We start from the raw sequence: 18,954 nt of genomic DNA, 5'->3' as shown, positions 1-18,954 counted from the left end.
TTTTTTTTTTTTTTTTTTTTTTTTTTTGCGTTACATGGGCCTCTCACTGCTGTGGCCTCTCCCGTTGTGGAGCACAGGCTCCAGACGTGCAGGCTCAGTGGCCATGGCTCATTGGCCTAGCTGCTCCGTGGCATGTGGAATCTTCCCAGACCAGGGCACGAACCCATGTCTCCTGCATCAGCAGGCGGACTCTCAACCACTGCGCCACCAGGAAAGCCCTGCTGGAAGATTTTGAATCACAGTTTCAATTTCATTACTTGTGATTGATCTGTTCATATTTTCTGTTTCTTCCTGGTTCAGTCTTGGAAGGTTATGCCTTTCTAAGAATTTGTCCATTTCTTCCAGGTTGTGCATTTTATTGGCATAGAGTTGCTTGTACTAGTCTCTTAGGAAGCTTTGTATTTCTGCGGTGTCTGTTGTAACTTCTCCTTTTTCATTTCTAATTTTATTTATTTGAGTCCTCTCCCTATTTTTCTTGATGAGTCTCGCTAAAAGCTACCAGCTTTTAGTTTTATTGATCTTTGCTATTGTTTTCTTTGTTTCTATTTCACTTATTTCTGCTCTGATCTTTGTGATTTCTTTCCTTCTGCTAACTTTGGGTTTTGTTTGTTCTTCTTTCTCTAGTTCCTTTAGGTGTAAGGTTAGATTGTTTACTTGAGAATTTTCTTGTTTCTTGAGGTAGGCTTGTATAGCTATAAACTTCCCTCTTAGAACTGCTTTTGCTGCATCCCATAGGGTTTGGATTGTCGTGTTTTCATTGTCATTTGTCTCTAGGTATTTGTTGATTTCCTCTTTGATTTCTTCAGTGGTCTCTTGGTTATTTAGTAGCATATTGTTTAGCCTCCATGTGTTTGTGTTTTTTACGTTTTTTTCCCTGTAATTCATTTCTAATCTCATAGCGTTGTGGTCAGAAAAGATGCTTGATATGATTTCAATTTTCTTAAATTTACTGAGGCTTGATTTGTGACCCAAGATGTGATCTATCCTGGAGAATGTTCCGTGTGCACTTGAGAAGAAAGTGTAATCTGCTGTTTTTGGATGCAATGTCCTATAAATATCAGTCAAATCTATCTGGTCTATTGTGTCGTTTAACGCTTGTGTTTCTTTATTAATTTTCTGTTTGTATGATCTGTCCATTGGTGTAAATGAGGTGTTAAAGTCCCCAACTATTATTGTGTTACTCTTGATTTCCTCTTTTATAGCTGTTAGCAGTTGCCTTATGTATTGAGGTGCTCCTTTGTTGAGTGCATATATATTTATAATTGTTATATCCTCTTCTTGGATTGATGCCTTGATCATTATGTAGTGTCCTTCCTTGTCTCTTGCAACATTCTTTATTTTAAAGTCTATTTTATCTGATATGAGTATTGCTACTCCAGCTTTCTTTTGATTTCCATTTGCATGGAATATCTTTTTCCATCCCCTCACTTTCAGTCTGTATGTGTCCCTAGGTCTGAAGTGGGTCTCTTGTAGACAGCATATATATGGATCTTGTTTTGTATCCACTGGCAAACCTGTGTCTTTTGGTTGGAGCATTTAATCCATTCACGTTTAAGGTAATTATCTATATGTATGTTCCTATGACCAGTTTCTTAATTGTATTGGGTTTGTTTTTGTGGATCCTTTTCTTGTGTTGTGTTTCTCACTTAGAGAAGTTCTTTCAGCATTTGTTGTAGAGCTGGTTTGGTGGTGCTGAATTCTCTTAGCTTTTGCTTGTCTGTAAAGCTTTTGACTTCTGCATCGAATCTGAATGAGATCCTTGCCGGGTAGAGTGATCTTGGTGTACGTTCTTCCCTTTCATCACTTTGAGTATATCATGCCACTCCCTTCTGGCTTGTAGAGTTTCTGCTGAGAAATCAGCTGTTAACCTTATGGGAGTTCCCTTGTATATTATTTGTCATTTTTCCCTTGCTGCTTTCAATAATTTTTCTTTGTCTTTAATTTTTGCCAGTTTGATTACTACGTGTCTCGGTGTGTTTCTCCTTGGGTTTATTCTGTATGGGACTTGCTGCACTTCCTGGACTTGGGTGGCTATTTCCTCTCCCGTGTTAGGGACGTTTTCGACTGTATTCTCTTTAAATATTTTCTCAGGTCCTTTCTCTCTCTCTTCTCCTTCTGGCACCCCTATATTGTGAATATTGTTGTGTTTAATGTTGTCCCAGAGGTCTCTTAGGCTGTCTTCATTTCTTTTCATTCTTTTTTCTTTATCTGTTCTGCAGCAGTGAATTCCACCATTCTGTCTTCCAGGTCACTTATCCGTTCTTCTGCCTCAGTTATTCTGCTATTGATTCCTTCTAGTGTAGTTTTCATTTCAGTTATTGTATTGTTCATCTCTGTTTGTTTGTTCTTTAATTCTTCTAGGTCTTTGTTCAACATTTCTTGCATCTTCTTGATCTTTGCCTCCATTCTTTTTCTGAGGTCCTGGATCATCTTCACTATCATTATTCTGAATTCTTTTTCTGGAAGGTTGCCTATCTCCACTTCATTTAGTTGTTTTTCTGGGGTTTTATCTTGTTCCTTCATCTGGTACATAGCCTTCTGCCTTTTCATCTTGTCTATCTTTCTGTGAATGTGGTTTTTGTTCCACAGGCTGCAGGACTGTAGTTCTTCTTGCTTCTGCTGTCTGCCCTCTGGTGGATGAGGCTATCTAAGAGGCTTGTGTAAGTTTCCTGATGGGAGGGATTGGTGATGGGTAGAGCAGACTGTTGCTCTGGTGGGCAGAGCTCAGTAAAAGTTTAATCTGCTTGACTGTTGATGGGTGGGGCTGGGTTCCCTCCCTGTTGGTTGTTTTTCCTGAGGCAACCCAACACTGGACCCTACCTGGGCTGTTTGGTGGGGCTAATGACAGACTCTGGGTGGGCTCACGCCAAGGAGTACTTCCGAGAACTTTTGCTGCCAGTGTCCTTGTCCCTGCGGTGAGCCACAGCCACACAGCCACCCCCCGCCTCTGCAGGAGACCCTCCGGCTCTAGCAGTAGGTCTGGTTCAGTCTCCCCTGTGGTCACTGCTCCATCCGCTGGGTCCCATTGCGCACACTACTTTGTGTGTGCTCTCCAAGGGTGGAGTCTCTGTTTCCCCCTGTCCTGTCAAAGTCCTGCAGTCAATTCCCACTAGGCTTGAAAGTCTGATTCTCTAGGAATTCCTCCTCCCATTGCCGGACCCCCAGGTTGGGAATCCTGACGTTGGGCTCACAACCTTCACTCCAGTGGGTGGACTTCTCTGGTATAAGTGTTCTCCAGTCTGTGAGTCACCCACCCAGCAGTTATGGGATTTGATTTTACTGTGATTGCACCCCTCCTACCATCTCATTGTGGCTTCTCCTTTGTCTTTGGATGTGGGGTATATTTTTTGTTGAGTTCCAATGTCTTCCTGTCGATGATTATCCAGCAGCTAGTTGTGATTCTAGTGTTCTCGCAAGAGGCAGTGAGAGCACGTCCTTCTATTCCACCATCTTGGTTCTGTCTCCATATTTATGATTTTAACAGATATATTTAAAGCTCTGAGTCAGGGCATTTATATAACATAACCATTAAAATCATGGAAGATACAATTTGCTGAAAATAAGTTATTTGGCCAGTAAAGCGTTAGTTATTAAAGCATCTAAGTCGGGATGAAGAAAGTAGAAAATATAATGGACAATTATATAAAACCAGAACCAAAGAGTGATTAAATAATCACTAAAGTAGCCAAAACTTGAAATCCATTGATTTTACAATTAGCAGCAGATAGAGGAAGCAAGCCTTTCTGCAGTCCTGGCTTGGACAGGCACATCATGATTATACTGGTAATCGGTTCCCTGGCTTACAAATTCTGCACAGATGACTTGCTTTATACATTGCATTTCTATTTAATCAGACATGCCTACCTTTGTTTCATTTTCTGTGAAATAGGAAATCAAGGAGAAACTGGATTCCAGTCACAAGCGAGATATAGAGGGCATGGGAGTCCCAGAAATCAAGTACGGAGACTCTGTCTGCTTTGTCCAACATATAGCCAGTGGTCTCTGGGTGACCTACAAAGCACAAGATGCCAAGACATCCCGCCTGGGACCTCTGAAAAGAAAGGTGAGGGGTTAGAAAGGCTGGAAGCAACTAGGCAAGAGAAGTGATTGTGAGAATCAGGTGAACATGATGTACGTTTACTTCTTACTATTCTTACTATTCTGAAGAGTTATTTCTGTGACAGATTGTGTAGCCTAATGTGGTTACTCTGACCTCATGTTCAGTGGGGAAAAAAAGGAGCTACATAGATGACAAATCTGTGAGGAGAGGGTAGAATATGTTCCATGTGCTCTAAGACCTGAACTAAATGACTTTTGGTGGTATGCTGTTTTGGGAGTATCCACATCATTGCGCCTTTCATTTAAGTGGATACTTGAGTTATTATGCAGTTTTCATAATATACAGACTAAATAGAATCTCTACAAAGAAAAAGGCAGATAGCATGATAACAAGCGCACAGGAACCAACGTGCAGAAATAGGAGATACCTATTTAGGAATGATACTGTATTCCCAGAGAATGAATGCAGATCTGAGTGGTCTGTCACAGCCTGCTACAGTGGGAAATCTGGCTTGGATACATACATCTTTTTTCCAGAAAGTCAATTGCCATAATAGGGTTTCTTTTGATAGGAACCAGAAAATAGATGCTCCAGGCATGATAATTTTTTTTTTTTTTGAAAACCCTTAACAAAACATGGGTTTGGGTAGCCAAGGAGTCCCATAATAAGGTTCTAGGAAGCACTGTACACTGTGTTTTCTATATGTCAGCCTAATGGGAGGTGATGAAAAGTTGCCCAGAATGCTGGTTATTGTAAGAAAGGAGGTTGGGAGGAAACCATAAAGTAATAAATAGCTTATTTTTGTATAAAGTAAAATGTACCAGGAAAATATCCAGAAAGGGAAAATAAAATGACAAAGAGGAGGTAGAAAATAGAATAAGTAAGAGGCCACAAAGACTAGCTTGTATGAACCCAGCCCTTCCTCTGCCAACAATTATAAAGGCTGGATTAAACACAGAAACAAACCGTTTGAAGGCTTCCACAAGCAAGGCACCCAGGACATGGGGACTAAAGATCCCAAATAGAATGTAAGTGCACTCAGGTGAGTTCCTCCTTTATCACCACTTTCCCCTCAGCATTTGTCTGAGTTGCAGCACAAGGAGTGGGGTCTTATGTTAGTTTCACTGGGCTGGAGAGACATATTTGTGATAAGGTCAGTCGAGGTTTCTGGGACTTGAGGGACCACATTCCCCAGTGGAGGAAACTATAGAAACATGAACCTGAAATTCTATATGCAGTTTCCCCTAGCATCTTAAGCTGACTGTGGATAGAGTATGACGCTAAGATAGCGAACAGAAGGTGCCAGCTATGGTGGAGGAGAGCAAAGCAGAGATGTGGACAGTATGACAGTACTAGGAGACATAGTCCATAGTCGAAGTCCCTCAAGCTGGGACGGCCCCTGAAAATACAGTAGGTTTTCAACTGCATCCCCAAAAGGGCTCTAACCCAGGAGTAAGGGCTGCACCCTGGAAATAAGGGCAAATTGAAAATCAATGCCAAAGGCCCATCATCTACCCTAACAGCCAATGAGAAGAAAATTAAATCCTCTAAAGAGTATGATAATATCATCTAGAGTTTCCACAGTTTTTCATACCTACTAAGATAAGAATGACATTTAAGAAAGTAGAATTTGTGGATCTTGGCTGTAATTCTGTGTGGGTGGGGACACAGTTGAAGGACCCTGTCAACTAGGAGAGATCCCAGTTTACGGTGTTGATTTATTGTGCCTACCCCTGACTTTTTCATCTGGCCATACTCCAGAGGTCCATTTAATTGCTGAAATGTGCATGTGGATTTGGGAGATGCTTCCAGAAACTCTCTCTAAATGGTGCCATGATGCTCAGCCCTTCATAGGGCTGCCCAGCTCCATTTCGCGAGGAGCCAGTTAAGTTCCCCTCTATAAATACAAAGAATGTCCAATCTGTGTTAAGCATTTTATGAAACAAAATGGGAATTCAGAAAAACCAATCGGAAACAGACACAGTGAAAAACCTGACGAATGATACTTCACCTTAAAGGAAGTACCTTCTTTCCATCTTGGGCTTCTGCTCTCGGGTTATGGAATTCCTCTGAGAGAAAAAGGACCTTAGGAAGGACCTGAGCTGCCACGATCAATAGGATACATAATAACAACATTCTAACAGCTGCATTTCCCCCATTTCTCATTACTTTCTTGTTTGGTTGGCTGGTTTGAATGTGTTATCTGAACAAGCAAAACCTAAGGTCTTTAGGGACTGACCCAAAAGCTGGGACTGAGGCCAGAGGTCTTTTTTCGAAAATGAACATAAACTTGTACAAGCCAGCATTCTACTTCCTGGGTGAATTCATTAAATCAGGATATGCTTTCAGAAGAATAAAACTAAGGAAGAGATTTTCACGTGGAAAGGAAAATAAGTTGTTTCTTTGTGCTAAAAATGAGATAACAAAAATCCTTATTCTCAGGATATTTTTAGAGCCACATATTTCATTGTCATAGAGACCGACTGACCCCCATCCCCCTTCCCCAGGACCTACAAATGGCCTCCCCTCACTTACTCACCATCCAGAGGAAACCATGCCAGGAACTTGAATCAGGATTTGGCCCTGACTCGAACCACAGTCAAACCATCCCAGTTAATAACAGTATATATTTGGCCCTTCTAGAGAAAAAAAAACAGCTGACCTCCACGCCAAAAGATGCCAGCCCCACCCAAAAATTCTATCATGATGTCACTGGTGAGCAATAAGTATACTAGCTTCCAGACAACTGATCTGAGATCAGTAATATATTTCCCCTTATAACAGATATGCATCGAGTACATTTTATATTCTAGGAAACATGCTAAATGACTTACATGTAAATCATCGAATCCTCTAAACAACCCTCTAAATAACACCTGCAGATGGTGAAGTCAAAGCAGAGGTTTGCCCAAGGTCACACAGCGGGGATGTGGCCTAGTAGGATTAGAACTCAGGTCAGCTGATACCCAGGCCCAGGCTTTCAAACCCCCTCTCTAGCCTCCATGAGAAGCCAACTACCATCTCGAGCCGCTTCCCCAGTTCTACAGTCAGCTAACTCGGTGTAGTTGTCACTCAGGAGAGAAAGACATGCCTGATCCCAGTAGAGGGTTTTATTTTAACTTGTCTTTCTTCTTTCTTGGTTTATCTCTGGAGGAAAAGGCTCTGAACAAAGTGATTTTTCTCATCTCCAAGGATAAGGTTTTGTGTTCATTTTAAGAGAAAAATCTATCATAAAATACGTTTTCACCCTTTCAAATTGGCCATCTAGACCCAAGGAATTTATTGTAACTCACATCACAGTGGCACATGAAGTTTCATTTTCATCAAAGCACCGTGTCTCAGGAATGAGTCATAGGTCAGCAATAGGGAGTATGGGGAAAATAACGTTGTTAATGTCCCACTTTCAAAATGGGCCTGTGGGGAACTTGACTGGGGAGAAGGAGTACAAGGGATGAGGGAAATACTGCCAGAAACATTGACTCTCCAGCTGTGTAACCTGGAACTGGTGTCCTTGGCTCTGGGGTAGGTCATACTCCATCAGGAAGGCCACATGGATGACGGGTTAACACTGCAGAGATGCCAGCATGAGGAGTCCCAGGCTGCCCGGATCATCCGGAACACGACCGCTTTATTCAGCCAGTTTGTGAGGTAGGTGAGCTCCTTCCCTTTCTCTGCTCGTCAGTTTCTATTTTGTGGCCATGCAATCCCACCAACCATCCCCTGTTAATACTATGAATTTTCAGGAAATAAGTATGCACCAGCAAAGAGTTTTGCCAGAAAGAGCTTGGGATTGAAACTTATTTCCCAGTAGGTAAGCTCCTCCCAGCTTCACTCTTGGCCCAACAGATGCCCAAGACGCATTAGTTATTCAGGTTGGTGTCACAAACACCCAAGGTCTTCTCATGAAAATTAAGTGGAAAGATCTGGAGTGCTTTAAGTCCCATTTGTGTTAGTGCGTGAAGAGGGGAGGAGAGAAGAGTAATGGATCCGCACCCTCTGTGCTATTTAGAAAGGCTTTCTACATCATTCAGAATTGTTGCTGTGGTTTGGTGCCAAGGAAATTTACGTGGAAGGCTTGGGTTAGCCACCTATGGCTGGGACTTAAACGGGGGAAAGTAACTTAGCCTGCTTGGATCATAATTCCTCCAGCCTCAACAGTGCTGCCCAAACAGAACTCTGTGGATTATGTTCACCAGTTACCACGAGGAAGGGATTCTGTTGTCAACAGTGCAGTGTTGCAAGCCATCCTTCTCTCATAGGAAAATCTCTAAAGCCTAGAGGGTTTCAATTGTGTGTGTGAATTTGCATGAAATGACAACAAATTTTTATACTCTTATTTTCCTTCCTGTTGAACCACTGTGATCCAAGGGATGTGTGTTAGTTAGGATACAGGCTAAGCTGCCATTGTGGTTCAGAATAAACCTTTATTTCTTTTTCAAGTAATAATATAGGGGAGGCAGGTGGTTTGGGGAAAACAGACCATGCCGCTACTGTGGCTCAGTTTTCTTGTTTGAGATCTCCTACAGGTTCTTAAAGTATGTCCCTGGACCAGCCCAGCAGCATCACCTGGGAACGTGTTAAAAATACAAATTCTTGGGTTTTACCCCCAACAGACCTACTGAATCAGACACCTAGGAGTGATACCTCAGAAAAACTGAGTTTTAACGGGCCCTGCAGTTAATGCTGATGCTTGCTAAAGTTTACCAACCACTGCCCTGGAGTAAAGGTCTTAACCTTGGCCAGATGTTAGATTCATCTGGGAAGCTTTTAACACCCTGATGCCCAGGTGGCATCTCCAAACAATTGCATCAGAGTCTCTGGGGTGGGATCCAAACACCAGCTTTTTATTAGCACTCCCCAGAAAATTCTTATATTCAGCCACAGTTGAGAACCAACTGTGCTGGTATGTATACTTCATCCATGTGATTAAAAATAGCTTACTGGGGCTTCCCTGGTGGCACAGTGGTTGAGAATCTGCCTGCCAATGCAGCGGACATGGGTTCGAGCCCTGGTCTGGGAAGATCCCACATGCCGCGGAGCAGCTGGGCCCGTGAGCCACAATTACTGAGCCTGTGCGTCTGGACCCTGTGCTCCGCAAGAGAGGCCGCGATAGTGAGAGGCCCGCACACCGCAATGAAGAGGGGCCCCCGCTTGCCACAACTAGAGAAAGCCCTCGCACAGAAACGAAGACCCAACACAGCCATAAATTCATTAATTAATTAATTTAAAAAATAGCTTACTAATACCATGTCTGAGGTCCATCCTGAAAAGATGGGAAGACAGAGGAAGTAGAGTGCAAGCCATTTCTTTTTTAAAAAAATATAACCCAGAATTAGATCACCTTATCTTGCATTCTATTGGCTAACAGTAGTAACATGGCCACATCTAGCTGAAGGAAGGCTGAGAAATATCACCTCTGGTTGGTTGGCTATGTACAACTCAGGGGTCCTGATACTAAACTGAAGGCAAGTAGACAATAGGGGTATTCCTGCTACAGGATGGGACTGAGACCTGCAAATCAATGATCTTTTGTCTGCTTTTGGCTCTGCCACTGGTTTTCTGTGAACCTTGAGCAAAATATTTCCTCCTTTTTATTCTGCATTACATCCAGACTGTTCTCCTTCTTCAAAGAAAGAGCCTAAGAACGAATGGCTTGGTATGGGCAGAAGAAATTAGCTACATGTACACGTGAAATTTTCATATAGTCTGGGCTATGACCACAACCATCACCATAGGGAGTGGATGGTTTTATTAATGTGACCCTCAATTCTCTCAACCTCTGTCCTTATATCTTTCTTAAGTCAGGGGCCCCTACCTCACACATATACAAAAATTAATTCAAAATGCATTAAAGACCTAATTGTAAGACCTTAAACTATAAAACCTGGAGTAGAAAACATAGGCTCAAATCAGCATGACCTTGAATTAGGCAATAGTTTCTTCAATATGGTACCGAAAACAAAACCTACAGAAGAAAACGTAGATAGATTGGACTTTATCAGAATTAAAAGCTTTTTTGCTGTGAAGGGCACCATTAAGAGAGTGTAAAAACAACCCATGATATGACAGAGAATATTTGTGAATCATAGATCTGATAAGGGATTTGTATCTAGAATAAAGAACACTCACAACTCAGCATTAAGAAGACAAATGGAACCAATTTAAAAATGGGTGAAGGATCTAAATAGACATTTCTCCAAAGAAGATATATAAATGGCCAATAAGCACATGAAAAGATGTTCAATACCATCAGCTATCAGAAAAATGCAAATCAGAACCACAGTGATATAACACTTTATTCTCAGTAGGATGGGATGGCTATAATCAAAAAGACTGTCAATTAGAAGTGTGGGATAGGATGTGGAGAAATTGGAACATTCATACCCTGCTGGTGGGAATGTAAAATGTTGCAGCCACTTTGGAATACAGTCCGGGAATTCCTCAAAACGTTAAACATAGAGTTACTGTATGACTCAACAGTTTCATTCCTAGGTATTCGCCCAAGAGATATGAAACATGTGCACACACAAAAACTTGTATACAAATGTCCAAAGCAGCATTACTCATAGTAGCCCAAAAGTGGAAACAACCTAAACATCTATCAGGTGATGAATGCATAAATAAAAGGTGCTATATCCGTACAATGGAATATTATATGTCCATAAAAAGGAATGAAGTACTGATATACACTACAACATAAATGAACCTTCAAAACATGATGCTCAGTGAAAGAAGCCAGTCACAAAAGAACACATTGTATTATTGCATTTATATGAAATATCCAGAAGAGGCAAATCTGTAGAGACAGAAAATAGATCTGTGGTTGCCTAGGGCTGGGGTGGCAGCAGGTGAAAAGAGGAGTGACTACTAATGGGTGTGGGATTTGGGGGAAAGCTGAGGAAAAATTCTAAAGTTGATTTAGGTGATTATTGCACAACTCTGTAAATATACTAAAAACTAGTAAACCATTAAACTGTACCCTTTAAATAGATGACTGTATGATATGTGAATTATATTTCAATAAAGCTGTTATTTTTAAAAATTCAGTGCAAGTTACATGCCAAGCAATCGGAAAATTATTTTTAAACAGCTTTATTGGCTTATAATTTACATATCATAAAATTCATCCTTTTAAGTGCACACCTCAGTGAATTTTAATAAATTTATGAGCCGTATAGCCATTGCCACCATTCAGTTTTAGAACATTTTCATCACCCCAGAAGGATTCTTATGCCCGTTGCAGTTTATACTAGTCACCACACCCAGCCTTAGGCAACCAATCATCTATTTCTATCACATTTTAATGCATTAAATTGATAAATCACACAATATATGATCTTTTGAATCTGGCCTTTTCATTTGGCATTACATTTTTGAGGTTCATCCCTGTTGCAGTACATAATGGTGTTCTGTTCCTTTCTATTGCTGAAGAGTATTTCTGTGTATGTGTTTTATATATATATACATATACATATATATATATATAAATCATACACACATATGTACACATAAAGGTACATATGTATGTATATACATGAACATGTGTGTGTATACATATATATATATAGAGAGAGAGAGATACACACATACAGGTATACTCATGTCACATGCTAAAACATGTATATGATAATACAACACTGTCTTCCTTAATGTAGCTTTATAGTAAGTATTAAAATCAGGTAGAGTGAGTCCTCCTACAATTTTGTACTTTTTCTCAAAATTATTTTGTCTCTTCTAGGTCCTTTGCATTCCCATATAAATTTTAGGGTGAATTTGTCAATTTCTGTAAGAAAGTCTGCTAGGATTTTGATAGATGTTGCATTGGATCTATAGATCAGTTTCAGGAAATTTTTATCTTAATAATGAATCTTTCAATCCATAAACATAGAATGTCTGTCCATTTATTTATTCTTCTTGGATTCCTTTCAGCAAGATATCACAGTTTTCAGTGTATAAATCTTTCCCTTCTCTTGTAAAATTTATTCCTAAGTATTTATTTTTGACGCAACTACAAATGGAAATGATTTCTTAACTTCATTTCAGATCGTCCACTGCTGGTGTCTATAAATACTGGTATAGAGATTAATCATGTATCCTATGACTTAAATGAAATTTTTTATTCTACCAGGGATAATTTTTGGTGTGGATTCTTTAGAATTTTCTACATACAGGATCATGTCATCTGGGAATAAAAAGGTTTTTTTTTTCCTTTCCAATAAGAATGTCCTTTATTTCTATTTTATTTTATTTTGCATGATTGCACTGGATGGAACATCCACTGCAATGTGGAATAAAGCAGAGAGAACAGACATCCTTGTCTTGTTCCTGAACTAGTGGGAAAACATTTGGTCTTTGACCATTAAGTATGATGTTAACTACAGGGTTTTTGTAGATGCCCTTTATCAGGTTGAGGAAGTTCTCTTCTATTCCTAGTTTGCTAAGAGCTTTTTATCTTGAATGAGTGTTAGATTTTGTCAGGTTCTTTTTGTCTATTGAGATAATGATGTGGTTTCATCCTTTATTTATATAGCTTATTACATTACCTGCTTGAAGATGTAATTGAAGTCTATTATTGTTGAATCGTCTCTTTCTCCCTCAATTCTGTCAATTTTTGCTCCACATATTTTGGCCTCTGTTGTTGGGTGCTTTATGTTTATAATAGGTATATCTTCCCCCAAAATTGACTCTTAAAATTATAAAACGTCTCCCTTTTTTTTTCTTCAGTTTTCCCCAAGTGTTTCTTTTCTCTGAAATTGAAGTATAGTTGGTTTACAATATTATATTAGTTTCAGGTGTACAGCATAGTGATTCAGTATTTTTGCAGATTACACTTCATTATAAGTTATCACAAGATAATGGCTATATTTCCCTGTGCTATACAATATATCCTTCTTGCTTAGGTATTTTATACATAATAGTTTGTCTGTTAATCCCATACCCCTATTTTGTTCCTCCCCACTTCCCTCTCCCCTTGGTTAACCACAAGTTTGTTTTCTGTATCTGTGAGTCTGTTTTGCATATACATTCATTTGTATTATCTTTTAGATTCCATATATCTTTTAGATTTAGATTCCATATATCCATATATCCAATATATTCCATATATTCCATATCATACAATATTTGTCTTTCTCTCTCTGACTTGTTTCATTCAGCATGATATTCTCAAGGTCCATCCACATTGGTGTAAATGGCAGAAGTTCATTCTTTTTTATGCCTGAGTCCCTGGGCTTTCCAACCCTCTGTGTAGCAATGCGCTGCCCCATCAAGCTACAGAAATGCCTACAAACCTCTTGTTTCATCCTCATTTCTTATCAGATGAAGAAACAAACACACTTTTCTCTAAACTGGCATGAGTATCTCTAGTAAATGCAAAATATTTCAAAAGAAAAGAAAAGAGAGGGAGAGAGAAAAACAAACTCTGCAACTAGACCAGAAATATTGAGGAAAATGAATTCATTCTTCACTGAATCTAGAATTGGGGAGTCATTTCTGATTGGGTTTTTGTTCCCAAACCTTCACCTCATATCCACATGGGATTCTCTTCCTCACTGTCTCTGTGTCCAATAATGTCCCGGAGAGTCATTAATAACCACTTCCTGAGCACCTGCCATGGGCCAGAGGACACACTGCAGAGAAATACCTCCTGCCTGTAATTCACTCTTCTCTCATCATGTGCACTTGGCATTTTTATACAAAAATGGAATTATCGTTACCTCATAACCTGAGTGTTTTCAGGGCTTGTTCGTAAGCCTTTGCTTTAGGCCTAGATCACGATCTTTTCTTAGCATGTGTCCAGACTGATATATAAGCGAATCTGCTGTAAATGAAAGGACAGCTCATTAGAAATCGACCACCAAGGAAAAACCCTGATGTTATTTACACATGGAATCAGTTCCCATTCTGCTGGGGCCACAGGTGCAGTTCCACGGGGGCTGGGTCCATTTCCCCCTTCCTCTTCTTAGCCTTGGCCTCTGAAAGGCTCACTGGTGTCCCCCTCTCAAGGAGATGGGAAAATGAAGGGTCATTTTGTCATCTGTGGAGGTTTGTGGTCTCTCTGTGTTGAAAGGATTTAATTATAAGATTTGTTTGGAAAATTATGACAGAGGGAGTCAGATGGACACACATACAGGATGGGAGGAACACAGCAGAGCAAGTGAGGGAGATGATGGGGATGTTGAGACAGAGAGGAAGGATGTTAAGAGATGGGACGCTAGGGGAGAGGCAGATAAACAGAGGAAGGGCACACAGAGGAAGGAGAGAGAGACAGATACAGAGAGCAAGGGAGACATCAACAAATGGGGTGGGGAAGCACACACACAGAACACATGGGGTGCCTGCACACACACAAATATGAAGAGAAAAACACACGCAGAGGTATCACAAAGATGCATGGAGAGAGACAGAAGACAAAGATGTAGATGGGGGAAGAGATCTACTGATGAAGCCCCTTCCAGCCAATGCTTAACCTGTTCCTAGAACGTGTGATAGTCTAAAAGAGCTATGGGTTAATACGTTTATTATTTATAAACGTGTTTCCACTTAAAAAGGAAAAATGATGGCAGACAGCCAAGGGTCATTTCCCTTGATTTATGAAATGGCTTTAACATTGAATCAGAAGTCCTCTCCCTTTGCTCTGTTTGTCGGCAAACTACAATTTGTGGTCATCTGTACAGCGACTAGCCCAGGCAGCAGTCCGTGTGCCCAGAGTGGGGCAGGGAGGAGCCAGAACCTAGTGGACACTTGTCAGAGCCCTGCTGGGGACCCACTGCCTGAGCCGCGTCCATATTTGTGGTTTTAGTGGAAACAGCCGCACAGCAGCCCCTGTCACCCTGCCGATAGAAGAGGTCCTGCAGACCTTACACGACTTGATCGCCTACTTCCAGCCCCCGGAGGAGGAGATGCAGCATGAGGACAGGCAGAACAAGCTCCGCTCACTCAAAAACAGACAGAATCTTTTCAAGGAAGAGGTGAGTCCAAAACGTTAGAAATTGAGATTCTCTTTGTGTCCAGAGCTCAAGTACCACCAATGACTACAATTTAGCTTTGTCTCCATGCATGCACGTGTTTAAGAAAGAGAGAACAAGAGAGAGAGGAAGCTGGAAAGAAAAGGATTCCCTGGAAGCCGCCCTTCCCTGTAGGCACCCCTGAGCACATTAGCAGTGAACATTGTCGTGCTTGTATGTTGGCACGTTCAAACCAGATTAATTTAAAGCCTCAGTGTCACCTATGTATCCAAAATTCATCTTCCATAAATCTCAGCTATGAGCGTATGGCATTGGCTGTGATCACCACATTTTGGAAGGTGTCAGAATTACCCTGGAAACTTGTTGGAAAAATACAGATGCCGAGGTTCCACCACATCAGAAATGCCTGAGGAGCTCGTTTGAGAGATACAGATGCTGCTATGTCTCAAGTCGAACTTGAGCCTCTAAGTCACTTGGGATGGGGCCCGGCTATAGGGGAAATGCTAACCTGGGGCTCTAGGGACCCTGGCCCTAGTTCTGGCTCCATCCCTGGCTGTGTGTGTCCTTAGACAAGTCACATGCCTTTTCTGAACTTGGACGTGATGATTTGGCACTAATTTGAAGGCCATGGTCATATTCCTGCAGCCCCCCCATTCCTGGGGACAGGTCTCGTCCCTTGGGCGTTTCCAAAGTGGATGGCATGGGAAGTAGACCCTGTCGCTACCCAGCTTTCTGATGTGAGCAGACTTTGGCTGGGGGAACATTCTGTGTGCCTTATAGTTCTGCTGAAACTACACTTAACACCTCCCTCCTGCTCTTTAAGAACAGCTGGGCACCGATAGTTTTACTGGGTAGCATAGTATTGTAAATTAGCTGAGAAGTAGTTTAAAATCCTCTCTTAGTCTTATTGTCTGTAAATTCCACCTCTTTTCAAGGGGATGGGGAGATGTCTTGTGCACCTAAGAGAAAAATAGGTCCTATATCCAGGGCTGTTTCTGGGTGAGTCAGAATCATTCCACACCTGACACAGGGCAGGCTTCTGTGAGACTCATTCATGCTCCCCCTTCCTCAGTATGTCCTTGGATTGAGTTAAACACGTGGGGAGCAAACCCGTCAGAGGAGACTGCTACTACTCCCCAAATGGATGCTATTTAGGTCTCTGAGGCATAAAAATGCATGTTTTGTTTTGGGGAGGAAACAACAACATCCAAACTGGCACCATGAAGGTCTTTTTGCATATTAGCGTCATCGGCTTTAAAAGGTGAACGATATTGGAGAGGAACGAACAAAAGGGATCCCATGATCTTAATCAAGTATTTTTTCTTTTTGCCCAACTCACCTTCACAGGGAATGTTGGCCCTTGTGTTAAACTGCATTGATCGCTTAAATATCTACAATAGCATAGCGCACTTCACAGGGATTGCCAGGGAGGAGAGTGGGATGGCCTGGAAGGAAATTCTGAACCTCCTCTACAAATTGCTGGGTAAGTACATACCCAGAGCCCTCTCCCTGGGAAGGTGGCCAAGGGTGGTCTGTAGGTATTTCCATGGGACGAGCTAAGGCTGTCATCCAGCCTCATTCTTTGGAAGCTTTTGTTAAATCATTTGATTCTAAGCCAGCCATTCATTCTGTTAACTGGTAGCGTATCGTACTTTCCAAACGGACAGCAAGAGGTCAGCAAGTAGAAGCAAATAGCAATCAGTTTTGCCAAAACTACCTGTGAAACCCTTAACAGTCACACTCCCCGAACCTCAATGCTTCATCTTTAAAATGAGGGAGCAAGACAAAAATACGTTTCAGGTACCCTCCAGTTCTAGATCTTTGACACCTGCAGTTTGAGGATGTTTACCCTCGACTGTGTGCCCTTTCACTGTCCACCTGTTGAGCCGTCATGATTCCTGCTGCTTTGGCCTGTTCCTTATTTCATTTTGGTGGAAAGAAAAAGGCAAAGAGTAGGGATGTTCCAGCATCCAGCCTTTCTTTTCACAATTGTGAGTGTATGGTGACCTTCCGGTGCCTGCTGTCCCTGATGCCATCACATGGGCCCAGGCTGCCAGGCTGCAGGAGGAAGACAGCATCAGCCTCTGCAAGAAGGTGGCCACCAGTAATGGCTCAGCCATGGTAACATGGCAGTATTTTAGTACTTTGCTGTGATGTAAATGCCCCGTTGAGAGGAAGTCCATGGAAGGCTGAGCAGGCCAGATGGGAGGCCAGAGGAGTCAGGTTAGACTCATTCTCCATGTCAAGGGTCAGGCAGATTCGATTGCCGCTTTATTTAGTGACCTCATAAAGTCTCTTCCAACTCTAACATTTTGTAGTGATGTGGCTTGAACTCAGTAGTAATTATTACAATAATAGCTAACATTTGTTGAGTTCTGTATGCCAGGCAGTAGAATATCTCTTTTTGATCCACAGAGCGACACTGTGAGGTGTAGGTACCAATTTATTGATGAAGAAACAGATGCTCAGAAATGCTCAGAACTTATCTAAGGTCACACATGTTGTAAGTGATGGAACTGTTTTGAGCCCAGACAGCCTGACCCCAGAGCCTCGAGGTTAATCCCTTGCTAGGGCCAACCCGAAAAGTGGGGTAGGAGCTCAGACTGAATTCTGCCCTCCAGTGACCGTGGAGGTACAGAGCAGAGGTCCTGAGGAAGACATTTCCTTATCCAAGTACCTTACAAACATCTGTCAAACCCGCAGTCTTTGAAAGCCAACAGCATGAAGAACAGGCTACTTGGGGGCCAGTCAACTTACGTGGACTTATTCCAGAGTTGCATCTACAGTACAGGCCTATGGAGGGAAGTTTACTTGGTCTAGATAGGTGGAAATCTAATGACAGCATATTCTCTCTCTCCCTTTACAGTATCACCTACCAGTGGTCCTCAGATAATGAACAAGCACCAGAATCAGCTGGAGGGCTGGTTAAAACACAGATGTTGGGCCCCATCCCCAGAGTTTCTGGTTCAGTAGATCTGGGATAAGGCCAGAGAAATTGTGTTTTTAACAAGTTCTCAGGTGATACTGACATTCCTCTCCAGGGATACACTTTGGGAACCACTGTCCTGTACTGATGTGTTTTAGATATTTTCGAGTTTCATGCTTTGTTATGACTTGCCTATTAGTTCAACCAGCCTTTTCAGTTGTGTTCGTTTGCATGCCTTCCTTTAGCACTGAAGAATAGCAGGTCTCTAGCTCGATTTAAGAAGACATTAGAGGAAATTGAATTCTTAAGCCAGTAACCAAGCAGATATTATTTTCTTGCTTATCACTATCTGAAGTAATTTTATTAATTTGTGTGTATATTGTCTCTCTCTCCTGTTTCACGGAGACAGGGAATCTTGTCACATTCCCACTGCTTTATTCCCAGCAAGTAGACAGATGCCTGGTACACAGTAGAATCTCTGAAAATATTTGAGTGAATGGTAGATATTTTACTCTCCAAAATGTAGAAACAGGATTGTATCAAAGGGCTTGGGAGGGGAAGAATGTTACTCTATTCTTTTTAGTTGCTAAGCAGGTGGAGTATTGAACAGCACCCCAGGTTCTCAGGCCCATCACTGTGCCCTTTAACCTGCATGATCAAATGTGTTCTTGTTCACAGCTGCTCTCATTCGTGGAAACAGAAACAATTGCGCTCAATTCTCCAATAACCTTGATTGGCTAATCAGCAAATTGGACAGACTAGAATCTTCCTCAGGTAAGATGTGATAGGAAACAACTGGAGAAGGTGGGGTTTTTCAATTTCTGTTAAAAAAAAGAAAACAAAGTTGAATCTCTGAACAATTCTTTTTTCCACTGGATTGCAAGCAATCCTCAATAATTACTTCAACGAAAAGAAATACAAAGTCCTAAATTTTCCTGGCACTCTTATAACTTTATTGAACAACTTTAACCCATGCCTCAAATATCTTTCCTTTTCTGCTT

The 18,954-nt window shown here is 41.5% G+C and overlaps 1 protein-coding gene across 2 annotated transcripts in view; it reads left to right on the top strand.

Annotated features, from left to right (window-relative positions):
• Window positions 1–18,954, top strand: part of RYR3 (ryanodine receptor 3) — a 557,080-nt gene that overhangs the window by 280,101 nt on the left and 258,025 nt on the right. For both annotated transcript variants that reach the window (XM_027083790.1, XM_027083789.1), the window contains exons 11-15: window positions 3,890–4,063; window positions 7,587–7,708; window positions 14,862–15,030; window positions 16,375–16,510; window positions 18,632–18,727. In XM_027083790.1, the coding sequence (XP_026939591.1) occupies window positions 3,890–4,063; window positions 7,587–7,708; window positions 14,862–15,030; window positions 16,375–16,510; window positions 18,632–18,727 (697 nt within the window). The remainder of the gene's footprint in view (window positions 1–3,889; window positions 4,064–7,586; window positions 7,709–14,861; window positions 15,031–16,374; window positions 16,511–18,631; window positions 18,728–18,954) is intronic.

Source organism: Aethalodelphis obliquidens, unplaced genomic scaffold (genome assembly GCF_003676395.1).
Source record: "Aethalodelphis obliquidens isolate GAN/ISIS:26980383/991018 unplaced genomic scaffold, ASM367639v1 scaffold51, whole genome shotgun sequence".
Taxonomy (NCBI): Eukaryota; Metazoa; Chordata; class Mammalia; order Artiodactyla; family Delphinidae; genus Aethalodelphis; species Aethalodelphis obliquidens.
Note: the sequence above shows the minus strand (reverse complement) of the source record. Positions and strands in the feature narration are given on the sequence as shown.